Source organism: Stenella coeruleoalba (genome assembly GCF_951394435.1).
Source record: "Stenella coeruleoalba genome assembly, chromosome: 18".
In the NCBI taxonomy this organism is placed as follows: domain Eukaryota; kingdom Metazoa; phylum Chordata; class Mammalia; order Artiodactyla; family Delphinidae; genus Stenella; species Stenella coeruleoalba.
This window is the reverse complement of record NC_137164.1, coordinates 2,944,128-2,967,240: the sequence shown is the minus strand read 5'-3', so window position 1 is coordinate 2,967,240 and position 23,113 is coordinate 2,944,128. Positions and strand designations below refer to the sequence as shown.

At 50.2% G+C, this 23,113-nt stretch overlaps 1 protein-coding gene across 4 annotated transcripts in view; it reads left to right on the top strand.

The window, feature by feature from the left end:
- Positions 1-23,113, top strand: part of SPATA13 (spermatogenesis associated 13) — a 207,011-nt gene that overhangs the window by 151,149 nt on the left and 32,749 nt on the right. For all 4 annotated transcript variants that reach the window (XM_079903281.1, XM_079903283.1, XM_079903284.1 and 1 more), the window contains 2 exons: positions 5,994-6,359; positions 8,018-8,162. In XM_079903281.1, the coding sequence (XP_079759407.1) occupies positions 5,994-6,359; positions 8,018-8,162 (511 nt within the window). The remainder of the gene's footprint in view (positions 1-5,993; positions 6,360-8,017; positions 8,163-23,113) is intronic.

The following is a 23,113-nucleotide window of genomic DNA, read 5'->3' as shown; positions in this document are numbered from 1 at the left end:
TTTGCTTTTTTTTTTTTTGCGGTACGCGGGCCTCTCACTGCTGTGGCCTCTCCCGTTGCGGAGCACAGGCTCCGGACGCGCAGGCTCAGCGGCCATGGCTCACGGGCCCAGCCGCTCCGCGGCATGTGGGATCCTCCCGGACCGGGGCACGAACCCGTGTCCCCTGCATTGGCAGGCGGACTCCCAACCACTGCGCCACCAGGGCAGCCCCCACATCTTTATCCATTCATTTGTGATGGACATAGGTTGCTTCCGTGTCTTGGCTGTTGTGAATAGTGCTGCTATGAACATAGGGGCGCAGGTGTCTTTTTGAATCATAGTTGTCTGGATGCATACCCAGGAGTGGGATTGCTGGATCATATATGAGAAATCTATTTTTAGTTGTCTGAGAAACCTCCACACTGTTCTCCATAGTGGCTTCACTAACTTACATTCCCACCAGCAGTGTAGCAGGGTTCCCTTTTCTCCACACCCTCTTCAGCATTTTAAACTAGGAGGTTTTAACTTATGTTCATCCAAGGACTACGTCAGTGGAAATCAGGAAGTGGGGATTTTATTATTTTCACACTAAAAGATAGCATTTCCTTCTATTATGAATGTAGGCATCAAACCAGAGCAATTTTAGCAACACCTGTGATATAATCACCATGGAAATCACAGATCTTTCTCACATCTCACATCACGACAGTTTTTGCGGGTATTCTTAAAATTTCTCGTACTCCTCAGTACAGTACTTCAAAGTGTGACAGCTTTTAGACCTATCTCCAGTCCTCTTAACTCATATTACCTATACTACTGTATCAAGATTCTGTTAATATTTTGAAAATTGCGTTTCAAAATAATCAGCTTCATTTATAATACTATCTTGTCTTTTTTTCTGTAAATGTTTGATGTGTATATTTTTTTCATTGAGGTATAGTTGAGGTACAATAGTACATAAATTTCAGGTATATAACATAGTGACTCACGATTTTCAAAGGTTATATTCCACTTATTATATAATATTGGCTGTATTCCCTGTGCTGTACAATATATCCTTGCAGCTTATTTATCGTATATATGGTAGTTTATGTCTCTTAATCCCCGCCCCCTATCTTGCCCCTGCCCCCCACTGGTAACCAGTAGTTTGTTCTTTCTGTGGGTCTGTTTCTTTTTTGTTCTATTCACTAGTTTTGTTTTATTTTTGAGATTCCACATAGAACTGATATCATACAGTATCTGTCTTTCTCTGTCTGACTTACTTCACTTAGTATGACAATCTCTAGGTCCATCCATGTTGCTGCAAATGGCAGAATTTCATTCTTTTTTATGACTGAATAGTATTCCTGTGTGTGTGTGTGTGTGTGTGTGTGTGTGTGTGTGTGTGTGTATCACATCTTCTTTATCCCTCCGTCTGTCGATGGAATACACTTTTTATCTTACGCATTTAAGATGAGATTTTGAGAAGCGGTCTGTGAGTTCCCCAGGCACAGTTGTCAGAGCCTCTCATAACTGCCGTCTCCTCTCCGCTCCCTCCAAACACTCGACAGCTAAGGGCTGGAAAACCTACAGAGCTCTGTTTTCCTTCTGTAATGGTACACGCCTTGGATGCAGGTGGCCGAGCAGAAAAGGCAGAAATTTTGAAATCAGACAGACTGGGGTATAAAAGGGGCCCCTCCCCTTTCTGGCTCTGTGAGCAAGTAATTTTATTTATTGTAGCCCTAGTGTCCTGATCAGTAAAATGTGGCCCCTACCTCGTAGGGTGGTTGTGAAGGTTAAATACGGTGACGCGCCTGGTGTGGTTCCAGCAGGTCACAGGTGTTCCAGAGTCACAGCTGTCGTTACGTAACCTTGTTCCACGGTCTCTGCCACATGCATTGTCAAGATGCTTCTCCTTCCCCCTCCAGCCCGGTGCCTGTGCTGCGTCCCCTGCGGAACCCAGGACTCTGAGAACCTGTGAAAACCTGGCTTTGCTCGTTGTACTCACCTGCATCTTCACGGCACCTCTGGCTCATCCAGAGGAAGGTCTCCTTGCTTTAGTTGATTTTATTTTTTAATCTTCACATGGTCAGAATATGCTTTCTGCCTGTACTATTTTCTTCTGAGTTACCTTGCTGTGCTGCTTCCCTGGAGCCACTGTAACAAATTACCTCGGGGGCTAAGACAGCTGACATGTATCCTCGTTGCTGCGGGGGCCAGATGTCTGCAGTCATGGCTGGGCAGGCGGGGCCCCACCCCTGGAAGCCCAAGAGGTGGACCCCCTGCCTCTTCCAGCCTCGGGGTTCCCTGCGGGCTCCTCGGATCACGGGTGCGTGGCTCTCATCTCTGCCTCGGGCCGCACATCTTTCTTCGTCTTGTCTCTGTGTCCACATTTCCCTCCTCTTCCAGGGACGCCAGCCATTGGATTAGGGCTCATCTACTAGTATGACCTCATCTTAACTCCACTGCACCTGCAGACTCCGTACCTGCCACTATGGTCACATTCACAGGTATGCGGATGAGGACTCCCAGTAGATCTTCAGGGGACACAGTTCAACCCCAGCTCTTTCTGTTGGTCCTGGAGACTCAACGTTAGACGGGGTTCTGAAGGGACATGTGTGGGATCAGTGCTTTTCCCTCAGGTTGATGAGTCACTTTCACTGTGGTTTCAAAATATGTTTTGAAGTGTCTAAGCAGAGGTAATGAGATCTATTTTGCCTTTTACTTTTGTAACGTAAAGGAAGGAATCTTGCATAGAAGAAAACAATGCAAACCGCCCCCCAACTAGGGAAAGTATTTTAAAACTGTGCTGGGAAGCAAGAATTAACGAGGCCACGGACAGGTCTGTTCACAGACGTTGGTGACTTGGGTGTGAATTGGTCCCGGGTGGGTCTGCGCTGGGCTGCTGGGCTGTGAGGAGAACCTGGGCCAGCAGAGCTCCGGCCCAGCCACTTACACCCAATGAGAGTGTGTTTAAAGCAGGAAAAAACTCTCGGAGGGCGTGGATATGGTCACCTGCTGTCCCTTCACAGCATCTGGGGCCACTGCCTGTAGCAGAGTCTGGGGTAGGTCCTGGCTCGTTGGGTGTGGAGCGTCCTTTGCTGGGTGTTTGTATTTCCGGGAAGAGTCGCACTCAAGCTGTGTTCCCCGGGACGAACCAAGGGTGTATTTCAGAAGCACATAATGTTTGCTAAAAGAAGATTCAGTTTTAGAATTTGCAGGAAAGTTCACATTTGTTTTATTTGAATGTACCTGTCTTCTGGCAAAGCCTCACTGTTTGAATGTGAGCTTAAACCTGAGGGATTTTCCCCCATCCCTCTGTCCCTCCTTCTGTACTTTTGCTTTGAATAAAATGGACATTTCAGTTTTATATATTATGATTCTATTAACTAATTCCTGCACCTCCTGGGGCATCTGGTGCCACTCGGAAGGCATGCTTTCTCCTTTCAGGTCTCGGGTGGGGCTGTACGGTACTGAGGTGTCACACGAGAATCACGGTTGGTTCTCCTCGTGCTGCCCTGTGGGCACGAGGCTCTACGCAGTCAGTATCTGATTTCCTGACCTCTGCACGCCTTCCTTTACCCACCCCCATCACTTCCTGGAGCCTGTTTGCTCTCAGAAGGATTTGTTACCTGAGCAACTAAGACAACTGCTGGTTTTCCTAAACCCATGTCTCCTTCTCTCTCTCTCTTTTTTTTTTTTTTTTTGGCATCAATGAGGAAAGCAGGCTGGAGGTTGCATACGTGCAAAAAAAAAAAAAAACCTACAAAACCCCACCACCAACAACAAAAACAACAACTGCACGTAGATTTGTGACCAATTTATTGCCTGCAATTTTGTTGTACTGTTTTTCTAGCATGTTGTTTCCCAACCTTTTTATCACTGGGTGATGATATAAATGGGTTTATTCTCACTGTGTGCTTAAGTTGTCCGTGCCGTTTGATTTGGTAATTGAGTTAAACCATCCATAACAGCCTGTTTGTTATATGTCTGTACTGCAAAAAACAATATTAACTTTTCCATGATTGCTCTCATATTTTCCCACGGTGTCAGAGGAAAATGTTTTAATACACCCTCTTATACATTCTTTTCTGGAGGTGTGTGAATTAAACTGACAGAAGACAGATTTTTATTCGTATGAGTAAGTGGGAGTTCACAGGAAACTGTGGTTCCAGGAAGTGGTTAGCCCTGGGAGCTGACAGAACATCTTAATAGGGGAAAGCGGGTGGAGAAAGGCTCTCACGGGAAAGCGAGTGACTTTTGGGAAAGCCTAGGGGCCTGTAGGTGAGCAGCTGGGAGACAGGGTAGTTTTGTGCCTGCGTCTGTTTCGGTGAGGGCTTCTCCTCTCAGTGACAAGAGCCAACCTTCCCTGGCTGGAAGAAGGAGAATCCCGTCCCAAGGAAGGGGACTTATGACCACTGAGTTCTGCTTTCACGCAGAAGAAAACCCTGTTCTTAAGTGCCTTCCACTCACAATGGTGTTTATGCTACAGTGGTGTATTCTGGACTCTGTCCCTGGTGACTTGAATTAAAGTGGTCCGAGCTGTAAGAATCGAATCCGCAGGTAGCAAGGAGGCAGTGGTGTTCGCTACAGCCCTCTGTCTCTCGAGCAGAGGTGACTTGGTATATGGGAAGTGTCGTGGCTTAGTGGGGACAGAGGTTACAAGGCCCATACCTGGTGTCTCTGTTGCCGCTAGCTGGTTGCGTGGCCCTGGGCAAGTCACCTCGCTTCCCCGGGTCTCAGCTTGGAAATATGGGACCTGCATTTCTGGTCTCAGTTGCCACTGACTGGCGAGAGCCCAGAGTCCCTGGGCCACTGCTCAGGGCAGGGCTGCAGGGGGACATCCGCCCCACTGGGCGCTCGGCCAGGGTGGCCCGCTCTGCCTGCCCTGCAGTCACATGACTTGCCTGGTTAGCACAGCCCTCCCCGGGCTGGGCTCTGTTCTATTTTCACTTGGTTGTTACAGGATGTCTCGGGACGGAAGAGCGGAGGGTACGGGGCTCGCGGGACTGCGCCTGCACGCTCTCCTGCCCCCCTCCCTCCCACAGAGCCCGCAGCGGCCTCCCCTGAGCCCAGACTTGGAGGACCCGCTGGGGGAGAGCTCGTCTCCAGGTGGGCTGAGGCCTGGGACGGTTGTTCCCTGGCACAGTGTTTTAAGAGCAGCGATCCACCAGGGCCGATGCAGGTGGCCCTCTGACTCACCGTGGTCGCAGCTCATCCTCCCAGGTCCCAGGAGGGGACAGGGGCTGAAGCAGGCCTGCAGACCTGAAGCACCTTGCCTGGGCCTACAGCGCCAGCTGGGAGCCCAGCCGGATTTACACAGAAGTCTGCCCATTTCCACACCTCGTGGTCTTTCTCCTGCAATAGTGCGTTGCCTTTTGCCTCTGAAAAAGTTACTTGAAAACTTAGGAAGTCTTGCCGACTTCAGGGCTGCAGACTCTCCAGCTGTGGGATTGTCTAGTCTGGAGTCTGAGATGCTGAAAGGGTTAGTGGTGACCAGTCCCAGCGCACACAGCCAGTTAGTCAGCTGATCTCGCCCTTGGAGCCCCGGGTTCAGTGCTCGCTCCAGCAGACTAAGTCCCCAGGTGTGAGTACCGTGCTGAGCAGCCCAGGTTTGAACCTCTCGAAGCACCTTCTGTCTGTGAATGTAGCTGAGAGAAGGGGCCTCAGGTTGCCAAGTGCAGCCTTAGGGCCGTTTCTCCTACAGGCCTGCGTTACCCTGCCTGTTGTTACGTATACTGGGGGAGACACCCACTGTAGTTAAAAGTCATTTTTATTAACTCACCGTGGTGCTGATTTTCTCAGTATCTTGTATCATGGCTCATCATGGGTCACCAAACATCACTAATGAAATTAGCGTTTTAATTCAGCCTCCAATTAAAGACACGTTTGCTTCTTCTCATCCACGTCTCGGTCACATCTTTCTGGTACGCAAACAATTTGGGGGGCTGGGGAGGGGTCGGGGACGTCTGGCTCGTACCTTTTCTTTACCCTCCTGGAAGTCGCCCTCACCTAACTTTTTCGCATTTGAAAAGGTTGTGACCGAGGGGTCCTGGAGGCGGACCTCCGCAACAGAGGAAGAGAGGCTGGAGTCTCAGAGGGTCCCCAGGAGGAGATGCGGACCCGGGAGGAGGTCAAGGCCACGACCACTCTCTGACTACGGCCAGCCGGTCAGCCTAAGTCTGTCCATCCCTGAAGACGCGATCGCCGTAGACCCCCAGAAAGAGGACACAGAGGACGGTGACCACCAGCCCAGCGGGGCCCCCATCGACCCTGCAGACCAGACCGCTGCTGGGGGCTGCCCCCGGGGGGCGCCGAGAAGACGCCCCATCTCTGTGATCGGCGGGGTCGGCTTCTATGGGAGCAGCCAGGCGGAGGAGGGGGAGGCCATTCTGCCCCAAGTAAGCCCGGGCGCGCTGCCACCAAAGCCACTCAGCCCTCCAGCCGCCTGGCCTCTGTCCTCTGGCTGCAAACTTACCAGGAAACTTAACGCTTTCCTTTCTTCTCTCTGCCTCGAGGATGACGTCATCTGCTCACAGCCTTTCTTCCTGACTTTGAAAACATGCATGAATTAGAACTAACCCACTGACATTTGGATGTCTCTTACTAATCCTCTTTCTGGGATCTTGAATAATACGGGAAACTGGTTTGCTGTTTGTTCTGACTCGTCTGGGGAAAGTAGCCTTGCATATTTAGTGAGCTTCCTGAAAGAAGAAATCTGGAAAGAGAAAGTGTCGCTTATCCTTAAGATGTAAAGATACGAAAAAGATAAACCAATTTTTTTCTAGAGATGAGAAAATATTTTTTTCTACCATTTTCTTACTCTTTGCACGTCAGTTGCAGCTTCGTAACTGTTTTGACAATAGGTTAAAATCTTACTGTTATTCCCTTAGTATACTTTAGTAATTCAACAGGTGTTTATCAATTACCCAGAGAGCCCTTTGAAGCTACAAAACATTTAAATAAAGGCCCTGTTCTGAAGGAGTTTCTATTATTTGGTGAGACTCATGCCCCAGCCATGGTCCAGGGTTCACAGAACCATACATGACTAGTGCCAGTTTCATTTTGTTTTAAACTTGCCAGTTGATATCACAGCCCATAAATTCTCTTAAAAGGGCAATTCTACATTGGTATTGGATTTTATGTTTACATTCTCCCTATAAGCCCAGCACAATGCTTATTTATAGCAAATACCCAAAAACCTCTTGCTTAATCGAACTAAACTGAACTGAATTTTTAAGGTAAAAGCAAATTATGTTGAAGAATACCTCAAATTTTTTGTTGTGTTAAGATGCTCTGCATGCTAGGAAATAATTCTGGAAGGCGGCTCTGCTCACCAGTGTATCACCAGTGCCACACAAGAAATAATTCTGAACGAAAGCAAACTGTAATCTATTTTAACTTGAAACACAGCCTAGGGGAGATCTAAAGCATTACAGACATTTTTTCATTTCAGAGCGTCTAAAAGAAAATGGAGTAAGATAATTTTGTGCACTCTAAGCTCATTTGGGGAACTGGGTAGAAGAATGCTGAGAAAACCTACGGAAAGCAGGGACCAACTTGGCCTTGAGTGTAGCTGTAGGGACAATTCATATGGAAGGTCACAAGGACATACGGATGATTCTAAATTTGTGGAAAACCAACTCTCCTCGTAGACGAGGCTCCACCGCCCTGTTAGTTTAGGTGAATGAGAACTGTGCTCCACAAATGCTGGTCCCTGCCTGCGGGTGGGTGTAGGGCGGAGGCCGGGGGTGGGGGTGGCTGGCGTTGCCTCTGCTTCCCTGGGGCTTGCTGGGCCGGGGGTGGGGCACCACTTCCTCCCCCAGCTTCCCCTGCTCCACGCTGGCCTTTCCTGAGTGTCCCCCGGGGGTGTGTCCTGGCAGGTGGCCAAAAAGTGATGCCCTGAGGGGTCGGCACTGGGGTTTCCGGTTAGAGGAAGGTCGTCCTTGAGCTTGCGCAGCTCGGCCCCGGGCTGTGATCAGAGGCTTGAGGTGAGGATGCTGAGATCCCGGGGCCCCTACTTCCTGCCCCTTCTCACCGCCTCTCCTTTCCTTTGCAGCCAGCTGCCCGGCCGCCCGTGCCCGCGCACCAGGTGCCGCCCTACCGCGCGGTGTCGGCCCGGCTGCGGCCGTGCGCCTTCTCCCAGAGCACCCCCATCGGGCTGGACCGCGTGGGACGCCGGCGGCTCATGAGAGCATCCAACAGTGAGTGTCGCGGGCCTCCCTGGTCCGCTCCTGGAGATGGGGGTGGAGTCCTCCACCGGGCAGCTTCCATTCAACGGAGGCGCCTGGGCCATTGCGCCCCGTCTGCCTGCCCTGGGCCAGGGGTGAGGAGGACCCACCGGGTGTCAGGAGCTGCCCCTGCAGGGGCCGGCTTATCGCCCCCTGTCCAGGGAGGGTGCCCTGTGGACTCTGAGCCATCACGGTGACCCTGACCTTGAGAAGGTCTGGGGACCGAGTTCCTACCATGGAGGAATGAACTCCTGACCGTGAATGGGCTCCCGGGGAGGATTTGTCTTAACCTGACTTTCAAAGCTCTTTCTGGGTGTTTGAGGTTCACCAGTACTGTTTGAGCAGCACGGAGGAGTTTTTTTATCTGATAGAGTTGTTCGTATGCTACCTTAGTCCTTACCCGGTAAATACCTGCTGACCCGAATTCATGGAATGATTCAGGTTCCTGAGAGAGCACGTTGACGTCCGAGCCAGCGCGCTGGCTGGACAGTGGCCTGGCCAGGCGCACGGGGCAGGAATAGGACGGGCGCTTGCCGTGGGGCAGACGCCGCCCCGCGTGCTCCGCTGCTTAGTTGCTCTGATCGCGTGAACCTCTGGCGGTTGCTGTCATCCTCCTTTTACAGACCAGAAACCCCAAGTGTAAATAAGGGAGCCCCCAACGGTGTGGCAGAGAAGGGCCTTGAATCTGCAGTCAGGTAGAATTTTCACTGCAGGCCCATGTTTTTAACCGCTGAACTGTGCGACTCTAAAGAGACACAGCAGCCTGCCGACGACCAGACCTTCGGTTGCCGGGTTCACCGTCTTACCTTTGAAAAGCAGCATCGCGCGGCGCGCGTGAGTGATGGACGGGGCGCTCGGACGCCTGGGTTCTGGGCAGTGCTGCCGCCCACCGGCCAGTGGGCACGACCTCCATGTGACGGTGGTGACCGGAGCCGAGCCGCGAGAAGGGGCGGGATTTAAAGAGTGTTCTTTCCAGAGACTTGAAGGAGGCCGAGGGCATCACTCGGCGTCTTTACATTTCAGGGAGAGGGAGTGGAGGGGGGACCACAGAGGGTGGAGAAGAGAAAGGGAACAGGTGGGGTGAGGCCCCAGTCATCCTCCCCCTGAAGAGGATGGAGGATGGAGAAGGTGACGAGAGGATGGAGATGGTGACGGGAAGGTCGCTGATGGATTGTGACCTGGAAATGGTGGCAGAGGGTGTCCTGGGAGGACCGCACCTGGTGCTGGGCGGTCAGGGAGTCATGAACGGTGAGGGTGAGGGAATGTCTGTCCTCCACATGGTGCCGCCTGGCTTCTGCCTCGGCAGGAATCCGGGCTGGACTCTCGTCAGACAGGGTGAAAAGGAAAGAGGAGCTGGGGGGCGGCTGGAGGCCGAGGGAGTTTTCGAGCATCTCCTGCTTTTGTGGTCCTCTCGGCCGAGCAGGTGGGGCCCCTGGGATTGCACTCCCCACCCCCCCAACCCCGTCCCGGGGCCCCTGCCCTCCGGCCCCCCACCCCCTCCTCAGGCCAGGCTTCCGCCCACGCTGGTCAGAGTTCCTGTTCGGTTCTTACTGCTGTTTCCCTGTGAGCTTTCCCCGGCATCACTGGAATGGAGTCCCAGCCCCTTAAGCGAGTTTGCAGGCTCTCTGCCGCCTGCCCGCCACGGTCTGCTGCTCTCGCATCTCCTCCGGCGCTCCCTCACCGCCTGGCTCTCCGCTCACTCTGCCCAGATTCCCCTTCCTTCCCTTCACATACAGCAACGTTCATTCCATTCCAAATTCAAAACTCACTGCCCTGGGGACCTGTCATCTTTCTGCACAGCAGTTGCTTCTCTCCAGCCCAGTCATCAGCGTCTGGTGATGCATTTCGAGAAAGTTGTCCAAGAGGAGAGAAAAGGCTGCAAGCACACGATGCCTTCAAAACGTTACTGGTGATGGAAAAAAAGTTGAAACAATGGAAATGTCCACTTTCAGTGGGATAGTCTAGGGTCATATGGGCGACCACTTCAAAACAGTTTACAGCATCGTTAGGGAAAGCCCGTAACAACGTGGAAAATGACCGATGTAATATTAAAGTGAGAAAAAGGGAAATAGTGTTGTATTAGTTTGCTAGGGCTGCCATCACAAAGTACCACAGACCAGGTGCCTTAAACAGCAGGAATGAATTGTCTCAGTTCTAGAGGCTGGAAGCAGGGTGAGTTCCTCCCGAGGCCTGAGGGGGACCCTCTGCCGGCCTCTCTCCTGGCTCCTGGCGGCCTTGGGTCCCCTGTTCCTCGGCATCTGGATGCATCTCCCTCACCTCTGCCTCCGTCTTCACGCGGCGTCCTGTTGATCAGGGCCCACCTTGATGATCGCATCTCAGCTTGATCATCTACTGAGACTTGTTTCCAGATAAGACCACAGTCACTGGTGCTGGGGGTTAGAATTTTAGCATCCTTTGGCGCGGGGGGGACACAATTCAACCCATAACATACCATGATTGCAGCCGTATACGGCGTGTACACATGTGGTCAAAGGTTTACCAAGAATATGCAAAAGTGAAAATAGTGTAGTTAGGCGGGTAGGAATATAGATGGGTTTTCTTCTAACCCTGTACTCATACAAACAGCTTATTTCTGCACCTTCTGTGTTTTGTTTTGAGTTGAGTGTTCTTTTGTTGAGAAGCAACAAAAACTGACTCTACCTAGTTGGAGCAAAAGAGAACGTCTTGGAAGGGTGTCAGGTGTTCCCAGAATTGATGGGGTGTCTGGGAACCTGTCTAGGAAGTGGACGGGAGCCTGTCTAGGAAGTGGATGGCAGTCGGGGTTGCTCCTGGGAGTCGGGGAGCCACATGCAAGGAGCCGAGGAAGGCCAGTCTGTCCGTCTTTGCCTCTGAAGTCGCTCAAGAGGCAAAGTCCCAGGATGGGGTTCAACTCCCCAGCTCAGGTGACGTGTCCACCACCTGGGGGCACTGGGACAGAGTGGAGGATGGGGTCCTCCAGGGATGGACCCCTTGTCTTCGGTACAAGGAGGCAGGTGCGTGGATTCCCTGACCACGATGGAGGGGAGGTCGTTCCCCCAAGGGAAATCCAAGTGGTGTTGGAAGTAGAAATAGATTCTGGACAGATGCCCCATTTGTTCATTCATTCATTCAGTGTCTTTTGAGGACCTGCCATGTGCCAGGTGACAGCCATGAGCGCAGCAAAGCCCTTTACCTCACACACCTTCTAGTGCGGGGATGATAAATTAACAAGGAACTGTTACATGGCAGGTGGCACACCGTAAAGAAAGATAAAGCAGGTAGAGGGTATTCGTTGTTTTTTGTTTTTTTTAAATTTTATTTATTTATTTATATTTGGCTGTGTTGGGTCTTCGTTTCTGTGCGAGGGCTTTCTCTAGTTGTGGCAAGCGGGGGCCACTCTTCATCGCGGTGCGCAGGCCTCTCATTGTCGCGGCCTCTCTTGTTGCGGAGCACAGGCTCCAGACGCGCAGGCTCAGTAGTTGTGGCTCACGGGCCTAGTTGCTCCGCGGCATGTGGGATCCTCCCAGACCAGGGCTCGAACCCGTGTCCCCTGCATTGGCAGGCAGATTCTCAACCACTGCGCCACCAGGGAAGCCCGAGGGTATTCATTTTTAAAAGAACATCGTTTTAACAATGACGCACCTATTCCACGTCTAATTAAAACCCCCTCACTCCTTCGTGGAGGGAAACAACCCAGAGGCTCACCAGTAACTGCAAACGTCTCCCAAGTCCAGGGCCTCTGAGTACCTCCATCTGTGCTGCAGCCCCACTGCAAAGCCTCGTCAGTGTTTATGCCCAGAAGTCAGTCCTCCCTTCCATAGTGGAAAGAGCTGGAGGAAAGGAAATAGAAAATACATAAATATTGTGTGTACATACACACGTGATGCCAGGAAAGGATGCTGCTCTTCTCTGCCTCTGGTTGTGAGGCACACGTGCTACTTCTGACTCTGCCCAACTTGACCCCATCGTTTGCTCCGGAGCCTCTGCCCCGAGCCCTGCCTGTGCTGGTCTTTGCCAGCTGAGGCGCTCCAAGCCTTCACTCCAGGCTCTCAGCTGGTACTGGCTCTACTTGTTTAGAGTCGCCATGGTCTCCTCTATTCCCCTCTCTTAGTCAAAAATCAGTCAATCTACAAAAAAAAAAAAAAAAAAGCGTGAGCATCAGCTCTGAGCCAGACACCACTTTCACCATTTGGAGAACAGCAGAGATTAAAGCATCCCAAAGCGTTTACATTCCAGCATTTAAACAGATTCAGGAAGTGGGTAAGTAGGATTAGCTCAGGCACTGATGACCGTTCTGGAGAAGGTGAAGCTGGACAAGGTGGAGGGCGACCTCGTGTCCCTAAGAGGTGACGTTGGAGCCGAGACCTGGAAGATCTGACAAGGTGGAGGGCGACCTCGTGTCCCTAAGAGGTGACGTTGGAGCCGAGACCTGGAAGATCTGAGGGAGGAGAGGTCCCAGCAGAAGGGGCACCAGATGCCCGACGCAGGCAGGAGCTTGGTGTGCCTGAGGTTCAGCGAGAAGGCGGGGGTGCCTGGAGCTCGGGAATCGGGTGGGAGCGGACGGCGCAGCCTGGAGGTTAGAGAGAAGCTGGATAGAAGGGGCGTCGCAGGTCTCGAGAAGCGGTCGGGGTTATTCCAAGTGAAACGGGAAGCCGTTGCCAGCTGGGCTTCAGAGAGGAAGGCTGTCTGGGGAGAGAGGGCAGAGGAAGGAGGCTAATTGGAAGGTTATTGCGTTGGTCCAGTTGGGAAACGATGGTGGCGGCGACCACAGAAGACACCCATGTGTTCCCTGGGCGCTCATTTTCCAGAGCACGAGGAAGCTTAAAAGCCGGTCCTTCGCTCTGAGTCAGCGGGGCCAGGGCTGGGGCTCTGGCGGAAGTACTTCTCTCTTGGGGGAAGAAATTCAGTTTGGACAGAGCTGAGTTACCGGATGGAAATAAAATACTTTGTCAATGTATTATTAAGTGATCCCAAACCCCTGTGTTGCCCTCTTCGTTTCTGGGCTATGGTGCACATCACCGTCTCTCCGGGGAGATTCCAGCAGGGCTCTGATAGGTAAGGCAGGCAAATCCGAATCTAGAATAAGTGTCTCTTCCAGTAAGGACAAACCATCTACCCCTCTGTTAGGAAAGGGTCCATTGTAATCAACTCCCCACAAGTAGTCGTCTGGGTCCTTCAAGGAACCATATCATTAACTCTGTTGAGGGGACACCCTGTGGTTTAGCCCAGGCTTGGCGTCTGTGCCTGCCCCCAGAGCCATTTTATTTTTTTAACCCACTGAGTCAGCATCAAGACGACCAGGAACCAAGATGGACATTTGCCCCGTGGGACATAATGTCACACGGTTGTCAAACAGCCTCGTTTGCTGTGGGATTCCTGTGGGACAGATGATTTCCCGTGCTTTGAGTGTATTCTGATGTATCCAATCACACCCCTTCCCCAGAGCCGTCCATGAACCCATTTTGTTCTCTCCAAGCTCCCCCAGTGACTCCTCAGAAAAGCCATTTGCTCTGACCGTGAATCCACACAGGCTAACCCCTCACTGAGGCCAGAGTATCGCTTAGATTTTACTGCTGGGGGGACTTCCGTTTCTGAGGGCACCAGGGAAGTGACAGGAGCGCTCGAAGGAAGAGTTGCAGTAATGGGACCCCGGACCCCAAGGTCACCTGGCTTCTGCTCCATGAGGAGGCCCTGAGTCTGGAACCGACTTAGATCTGGGAGTTGAGTGAGGTCCCTCGATTCCCTGTGGTGGTGGCTCAGGTGCGCCCTCTGCTCACCGGAGTTGGCCATTAACCGCTACACGAGTCAAGCAGTACCTTCACGGAGCCCCTCATCAGTTTTGTCCCCCAGGGACCCTGTATAAGTGAAGCGCAGCTGGAGATCAGGTGGGTCACACCGTCCCAGTGACCGGGCAGGCCCTGCTGCCTAGGGCAGAAGCCACGCCCACTTTCCCAGGTGGACATCCCACCTCCATGGGGTCCTGGACTCCTTGAAACAGAAGCCTCTCCCGCTGGCTCCCTGGGCCCAGGGAGATTAGCAGCAAGTTGATTATAATGTAGCTGCCACGTCCATGATCTGGTTTGGGAGGTAAGCCCAGGAGAGGGTGAGGACCTGACACACCGGCTCCAGCGTTTCTGTCCCCAGACTTGCAGCCCTTCTTCTTCATCTTCCGAGAGCTGGCCTCTCAGCTGCCTTATGAGTGGGCAGCCCTGGGTGCCCGTCCCACCAACGTGCTGGAGTGGCCACCCCGCCTCGGGAGCCCGTGTGTTGAAGGCACAATCCCTGATGCGTGCCGCCCAGGGGGACAGGTTCGGTCTGATCTGAATTATGTTTAGTAAATGCAGTGTGTGGGAGCCTTGTTTGGATTCTGATACCGACCAGCCGGCTGTGAAAAGGTCATTTCGAGACAAGGGAGGACATTTTCACATGGAGTCAGTATTCAGAAAAGGAATTATTGTTAATTTTGTTCATAGGGATAACGATAGTGTAGGTAAGTCCTTGTTAAGTCCTTGTTCATTTGGGTACATACTAATAGTTGTTGCACGAAATGATACGTGGGAGATTTGCTTTAAAATATCCCCAATATTGTTGGGAACTAGTTGGGAAAAATTGTAAAATATTGATCCTTCTCGGTTCATCATATAATTTCTCTCCTTTCATGTTCGTTTGCAATTTCGTAGTATAAAAGGTTTTAAAAATAATGAAAAGGGTGTTTCCTCCGCCCTGGTCAAGTGTTGTCAAAACCTCCAAATCCCAGAAGTGCCCACAACTAACATTTTCTCAAAATGTAGAAATGTGACCATTAGCAGTTTAACTTTTCTTAAGAAATGAAGACCTAATCCTTTTAGGTGAACGTGAGGTCCTCCTCAGAACTTTGCAGCACGGTGCTGGGCTATTTTCCAGAACCAGCTACTTCTCTCTGGCTTTGTTTAGAGCTCTTGTCTCACCTCCTCCCTGGCCCATATGTCGCTGAGGAGAGCTTGTTACATGGAGCAATCCTTGGTCACGCTTACCCACTGCACGGGTGTGGTGTTGGAATAATAGAATTCCACCATGAATCACAGTGGTACTCAGAAGTGCTTTTCTCAAGTTCACGGCTGGGAGGGTGCCAGCCTATTAAAACCCTGTGGCTTTGTTGGCGATAGTGTTTGTGCCCCTTGGGTCTTGTGCCCCTTGTGCTCTTCCTTGGGTCTGAGCAAGTGAGCCTGTGCAGTGCTGACTTTCTCCTAGGGAACTACCTTTGCTGCCTTTTATGATGTTTTCTCTTACATCCAAGGCAGCTTATTCCATCGCAGCCTGATTTTCCCATACTTATTTCCGTTCCTGCCATCTTTCCTCTCGTAACTAGTCTACCTGTTCTGATCAGAAGTCAGATTTGATCGCCCTTCAAAATTCTTATTTTCATGTCTACTCATGCTTCTCTTTCTACCCATCCCATGCATCGAGTTCAGATTAGTTTTCTTCTGTGATGTAAACAAAGTGATTGTCTTAACCGTCTCCCAGAAAGCACGACATCCAGTTTCCTTAGCTGGATGGAATCTTAATGGGTCACAAGCAAAGGAATACAGCATGCCACTGAACTGGTAGATTTGCGTATGCCGTTTAAAAAATATATTTGTTACATTTTCAATAAGGCTTTTACTCAACCAAAAAGTATTATGTTGTAATAATGCCGAACCACAGAGGAAAGAAAATGACAGGATTAGGTCCAATGAAAACTTATTATAAAAAATAGAGAAAATGACTTTCTGGGGAGACACAAACATGAGTTGACTTGATGGACTCTTTATGGCTTTTTAAAGTATTTCGTCCCACATGCTGTGTGGAGTGGCCAAAAAAAATAAAATTAAAAAAATAATAAATAAAAGGGACTTCATTGGCGGTCCGGTGGTTAAGACTCCGCGCTTCCAATGCAGGGGGCGTGGGTTCAATCCCTGGTCGGGAAACTAGGATCCCACATGCCGTGTGGCACGGCCAAAAAATAAAATTAAAAAAAAAAAATTCAAAATTACTCAAATGATTGCTTGATTTGATTTTTTTCCCACATCTTTATTTCTTATGAATATAGTCACTTTGCACGCTAGGAAAGAGGATCATGTTAAACCAGTGTAGCCCTCCAGTGACCTGGGCCAGAATTGCTGGATCTGCAGCAGAATCATGTCATCATTGAAGCCGTCACCCATGGCGTTGTAAAACTCTAACTCATAACCACCTGTGTACATTATATTTTCGTTAGGAAACAACCAAAAAATCCAGTCCTTAAGGGCATGATGCATATGAATAATACCTTGTTCTATAAAAGAATAACCCAAGTTACACAAGTGGCCACCGATGTGTGAACCGGCCATTGTTGCTGGGGGGAGGAGGTATTTTGATAAACCTACTCTGAGGTTTAAAAATTCCTAGTTCTGCTGTCAGTGAGAAAGCAAGAAAACAGTGCTACAGACCGCACTGCCATTCATCAGGGTCTACCACGAGAATATAAAGTTAGAGATAAGGGTGGGGAATTGGATAACTTAGAAATTTCCAAACTAATGAACTTAATGACGAGAAATCCAGCATGCTGCCTTTTTCCTTTCGCCGAGGACACACTGAGGCCCGTTTTAGAGACGCGTCCAGGTCTGAAAAGGGATGGCAGGTGTCCCCCCGAGTGGGTTCCTGCTTCCTCCGTCCGTGTCCGCGGAAAGGCCGGGCGGGAGCTCCCGCGGGGGGCGGGGCCGGGCCGGTCCCACTTAGCCCATCATGAGCCCGGCGACCTCTCTCGGGTGGACCCGTAAACTCCCGAGCCCCGCACGGGCGCTGCCTTCCGCCGGGGCCCCGGGGGGAGCGGCCGCACGTCCGCGGCGCTGGAGGGCCTGGGGTCCTGCGCGCGGGGCTGCACACGGGGTCCTGCACGCGGGGCGGGGGGCGGAGCTGCCCGCGCGCCTCCCGCAACTGCCGCCCGCTGCCCCCGCGCAGCCCGCATGCCAGCCTGGCTTTCCTCTGGTGAAGGTTCCCACACAGCTTTCAGGCTGGTTTGTCTACGGGAAAAAGGCGTGTGTCAAGACGGTCCACTGTCTTTAAAGCCCAGTAGTTTCAAAGGGCAACTGAGGTTATCACTCGGGATATCCTTCCCCGCCCGCAACTTCCAGTCGCTCTGTTTGGTTTTGTGCAGAGATGTATTTTCTCAGCCATGGAGAGATCTCCTTATGTATGTGCTTATTTACTTTCCTGCATTTAGGAACTAGTATTGGGTGTAAAGGCCAGTTTATCCAACCTCATTATGAAGTTGATAATATCATTAGGAAATGACGTAGGATGTGCCATTAGGACATAGTCAAACAGTGGCATTTCAGGATGCGTCCAAGGTGCGCGGAAGCCTTTCTGACTTGAGCTTTTAGTATGCTCTTGGGTCAGGAGACACCTCGTTTGTATTGATCCACTGAACACACACACCTGCTGTTGTGTAACACATACGTTTATATCAGTATGAGCCCTGTGATAAGTGAGGCACTTTGTGGAGGCTGGCTGCTCCCAGAAGCCAGAGACTGAGCTCATGGAACCTCCCGGCTGGTGTCCAGACCCGGAAATACACGGCAACAGCAAAGGAGGTGAGTGTAACCGCAGAGCAGGCAGATCCCGTCTGGGGAGTCCCCAGGCTTTCCCCAGAAAATGACGTCACAGCCGAGACTTGAACGCTGAGCTGGAGTTAGATGCAGTGTGTTGTTGAGAGAGGGTGTATTCCAGGCTGGGAGTGATACCGACCAGGGTTCTTGGCCTCCTTAATCAATAGAAATTGATTAGAGGCCAGATGAGAAATTCAGGCAGGGCTTTACTGGGGCCCCTGCTGCAGCACGGGGGATTGAGAACAAGTAACAGTTACCCTTGCTCCCTCATTCCCGGAGGGGCGGGGGGTGGTCCCTTATACGGGGTGAGGGTAGGGGTGTGTCCAGCGCTAGAGGGGTGGCTTAGGCAGTTGGCCCACCGCTTAGGTGGTGCTCAGGGCAGGGGGCATGTGCAGTGCCCTGCCATTGCTCCAGGCTCTTCAAAAGCGGCAGTTGAGTTTTTTTAGTCTTTTGTATCTTTTTGTCCATAATTTGTCCCAACTGCACATGCATGCAGTTATTTTTAGTCCTGCAATTTCTTTGTATTTTCTTGCTGGAGGAGAAGTTTGTCCAGGTGCAAGCATTGACGCCCTAGCAGCAAACGGTCCCAGATGTCAGGGGAACAGCATGTGGGGAGTGTAGGAGCCAGAGGAGAGAAACTTGAGAAACCCAGGTTTGGGTCACCCTCAGAAACTTTCTTAACCCAGCCATGCGCTCATCAGATGGAAGTGTCCTTGGTGCGGACAAGGCCTGCACCTGCCCAGGGCTCGCTTGGGGGGACGGCGCCCTCTATGCCACTCTCATGGGTGGAGTTGTGTCCTTCTTGGGAGTCAAGGCCATGGCTCCAAGCTAGCTCTGGCAGCTGTAGTCGTTACTGTAGTCACGGAACTAGTTCAGCTCCATAAACCAATGAAATGTAAATATGAGACTCAAAAGAGATTCATATTTATGAAAACTAAATACTTTGAAGAGGCTTAATCAAGGTGAATTGCTAAAAAATTGTTTTCAGTCAGATAAAAATTTAGAGCTGTAAAACATGGAAAAATCAGGGAATCTGTACTCAGAACGCTTCTGGTCATTACTTTAAAGCATCCAGAACTGGCGATCGCAGTTGACGCCTCATGGGTGTGACATGCAGAATGATCACAGGGGGAGACCTCTGGTCCTCGATGATAACGGAGGTGAATCAGCTGCACCTTGTACGTTGAAGTTGAGGTGTTCTGGGCATGATGCGTGTGTCATGTTTTTGACTTGGGCCTTTCAGGCAGCCGGACTACCTGGTGGGAGGCCTTGCAGCAGCCCCTGAGGCTGTAGCGAGATGAGCTGAGGGGCAGGGTCGAGAGGCGGGTCTAGACGAGGGATCAGACTACCAGAGGTCGGACAGAGCCTGCCCATTCAGGGCCTCCTGTGAAGGGGGTCAGACTTTATCCTGGGGGCAACCAGGAGCCGCAGAAGGGTTTTAAGTGGAGTGGGATGGTCAGGTTTGCATTTTGGTGATGTCACTGGCTAGGTTGTAGACCTGCCTGGGGACAGAGGAGGCAGTCAGTGGGCAGAGCCCTGAACTAGAAACTCGACGGTTCTCCTGGAAAAACGAAGACGTGGAGGTCGAACAATTGTCCGGATGTTTGGGGGGCAGACACCCCAGTGCCCCGGTGATGGGGGGAGCATAGGAGAAAAGCACACGAGTGGGGGGCTTGGGTCTGTTCCAGGCATTGAAGTTGGAGGCGCAGGTGGGACAGCTAGGTGGAGATCTTATCCCCTGGCCTTCACCATGAGGGTCTCAGGAGGAGGTGGCCCAGGCTAGAGGGGAAACTGGGGAGTCAACAGCAAGTGATTGGCTCTCAAAGCTGATGCAGGGAGGGGTACCATCCAGGGTGTGTGTGGAGTGAGAAAAGAGGGTCAGCATTTGGGAGCCAGTAAAGAAAGGAATCCACAAGGAAGATAGAAAAGGAGTGGGGCTTCCCTGGTGGCGCGGTGGTTAAGAATCTGCCTGCCAATGCAGTGGACATGGGTTCGAGCCCTGGCCCGGGAAGATCCCACATGCTGTGGAGCAACTAAGCCTGTGCACCACAACTACTGAGCCCGTGTGCCACAGCTACCGTAGCCCGCGTGCCATAACTACTGTAGCCCACGCAACTAGAGGCCATGCTCCACAACAAAGAGAAGCCGCCGCAAGGAGAAGCCCATGCCCGTGCACCGCAACAAAGGAGCTCCCGCTCACCGCATCTAGAGAAAGCCGTGCACCGCAACAAAGACCCAATGCAGCCTAAATAAATAAATCTGTGACTCTGTTTTTTAAAAAAAAAAAGAAAGAAAATGAGTAGCCAGACAGGTGAGTGGTGTCCAGATGTCCAAGGATGCTGGGCTCCGGGGAGGTGGTGGTTATGATGTCACCTGTGCCCAGGGCCAAGTCGGATGCTCTGAACCATACGCATGGCTCCAGCAGCAATTAGGAACTTGTGGGTTTTGAGAAAAGCGGTTTCAGTTCAGTGAGCGGGCAGAGCCAGGATGCAGGAGGGTGTCTGCAAGATTGTGCGGGGAGTCCAGACCTTACGTGTGAGTGTGAAGGGATTTTATCGATTTTGTTTATTGGTGTTGGTTTTCTGATTTGATGGCCAAAAATTTCCCATAAGTGCTAGGGCTAATTAAAAACTGTTTTGCTATCATATTAAAAAAACTATTTTGGCTTTACATTACCATATCTGAAAGCTCGTTAATTGACTGTGTGAATGTTCATTTGTACTAAATATTTTTGAAAGAAATAGTCTGTTAAATATACACCAGAAAGTTCCATTCCTTGATCTAGAGTTCTGTTCTAATACCCCAACATGAAGGAACTGGGGGCAGTTTAATCATAAGGGTTTATGCCATTTCAACTCTGATGTTTTTAAATTAAATAAATTGTAAGAAATTACTGAAGCATATTCTTTTTAAGTCTTGCAGTGAAGTTAATAACTCCATTAAGACCTTAATTTTATTTTTTACTTGGTCAAGACAAAGAATATAGGTTTCTTCCCTTTGCCTTAGTTTTTTGTTGTCGTTGATCCTACTTCTTATTTGTTATTCTGGCGTTGTTCTATTCTAATAATTGTTATGAAAGTTAATTTTATTATGAACCAGCCTTTGGGTCAAAAAAACAGTGGAGTCCCAGTCATCTATTGACCAGCCATGTGACCTTGGCAAGTTATTTAACCTCGAAGTCTTAATGTCCTCGTCTGTAATAGGAAATATTACTGTTGTCCATCCCACAGATGGGTGAGAGTGACCTGATACACCGTAAGTGTGCAGTAAATTATTACAGAGACCTAAAGAGAAGCACTGATTGTTCTGGGGACAAGGATAGTGATGATTGGTGAGCTGTGTTCGCAACCAGAGTTCTGAGTTCCTAACTCAACTGCGCTAACAAGCAGTTTAACCTTTGACAAGTCACTTAATCTAATAGGTAAGGCCCTAGGGCACCAGGAGTCCATATGGAACAATATTCTGTTTAATTATTATCCAAATATAGGTTAAACTGATCTAAAATGCAAACACTCAGGTTATAGGAAAAAAGGAGGTAACTGGAATGAATGTTTTCTGTTGACTCTCTTGATCGTTATCACCCAGAGACGCCTCTCAACTTTTTGTTAAAAGGAAAGAAGAAAAGAAAAGGAATGGCAGGTGTTGAAGGGTGTGTGTGATGCCTTGAGATTATTTTAACCAAACCTTGTCTGATCTCTTATTGTTTGAATGAGCTCTTTCTGCGTCTGCTTTTCCAAAGTTTTCTTTCAATGGTGAATCACAGAGAAAATGTTTAGTCAGATCATCCTTGCTCAGGACCTGTGGAGGGTGATCGTAGCGGAGCTCTCGGGCGGCTGGTTGAAGGGTCGGTGACATCGAGCCCCGATGGTCAGGTGTGCACGTGCGTCGGGTCTGGGCTCTCCCATCTCCAGCCCGCTTCACGCTCTCCTGCCAGTGATGGCGGGCGCTGGGTGTATTTATCTGTGAAACAAGATGATTCTGTTCTCTTGTCTTTAGGTGGGTGTCTTCCTGCCTCCTGACACCGTCCTGGCTAAAATCTCTCCCTGCTGACCACACCGTGAGACCACGTGGACTCCACGGTCAGACCGATCTAGAGCCAGGAAAGGGTTCTGTCTGCAGGCACAGGCCCTGCAGATACAGACACCAGGGCCTTAGACCGCAGGCCTGCTTGTCTGAGAGGTGTGTGGGCTTCAGCAGCGCTTAGCTGCTGTCTCAGCCTTATCAGTGCCCAGAATCAAGAGTTGTTTTTTTTTTTTAAAGGAACACAGTGTTCTAGTTCCTGTCTCAGAAAAACATCATAACGTTTCTTTAACGTTTTTCCAGCAAACTCTTGAAATTCTCATCTTCTAACATTTAAAAGCTTCTCGATTCTAAGATGTGTATTTGTTCCAATCATTCTAAACTACAGAACTAAAAAAGTTCTTAAAATATCATGTGTCTAATGCCAAGTCTAAGACATTGGATTTTTTATAAGGAAAAGAGTCGGGAATTATATTCAGTATCCTATAATAAACCGTAATGGAAAAGAATATGAAAAAGAAAATATTTATATATACATGTACAATTGAATCACTTTGCCATACACCTGAAACTAACACAACGTTGTAAATCAACTATACGTCCATAAAATAAATTAAAAAAAAGGAAAAGAAAGAACATTAAAAGTCAGGGGAAAGAGAGCAAGAGAACTGAACATGGAGCAAACCACCACCAAGCACCCAGCCTCCGCTCGTGTCGCTGGTCTTGCGGACATTCCGAACCTGAGGCTTAAACGCATGCCGTGCTTTTTACTCGCTCGCTAATCGAGATCTGAGTCCTAGAGAGTGAAGCCAGCGATCAAAGCAGGTCAGACAGACCCCAAAGCCCGCATTGGTCCGTCCCACTTGCTGTCTCCCAGGCACTGTGCTGTTGCAGGAACAGAGCACAAAGCTATTTCATTTATGTGCACAGAAGTTTACCCATGTGTCAGTTTTTAAGTCCACACCCTAATAGTTGCCTTTGATTACAACAAAGAAAGAAGTGAAATTCATCCATTATCTTGTTTTGCTCTTGTTATGTTTGAACCATATCCTAAGGATCCAAAGACAAATAAATGCAGAAAAGAAGTGAAATGTGTCCCAGGCCTTGAAGGATGGAAACCCCACGTGGTTGTTTATAGAAGACAGGAAAGGCTTCCGTCTTAACATAGAGATGGTACCTTATCGTTTAAAGGACAATCTTGTATCTGTTTCTGAATTAGTCTAAAAGTTGTAGTCAGAGCCCAGGACCACTGTCTTGTTTGGGGCGGTTTTGGAGTGGGGGGCATGGGGTGGGGTAGATGGGAGGGCTCACTAAGTCATT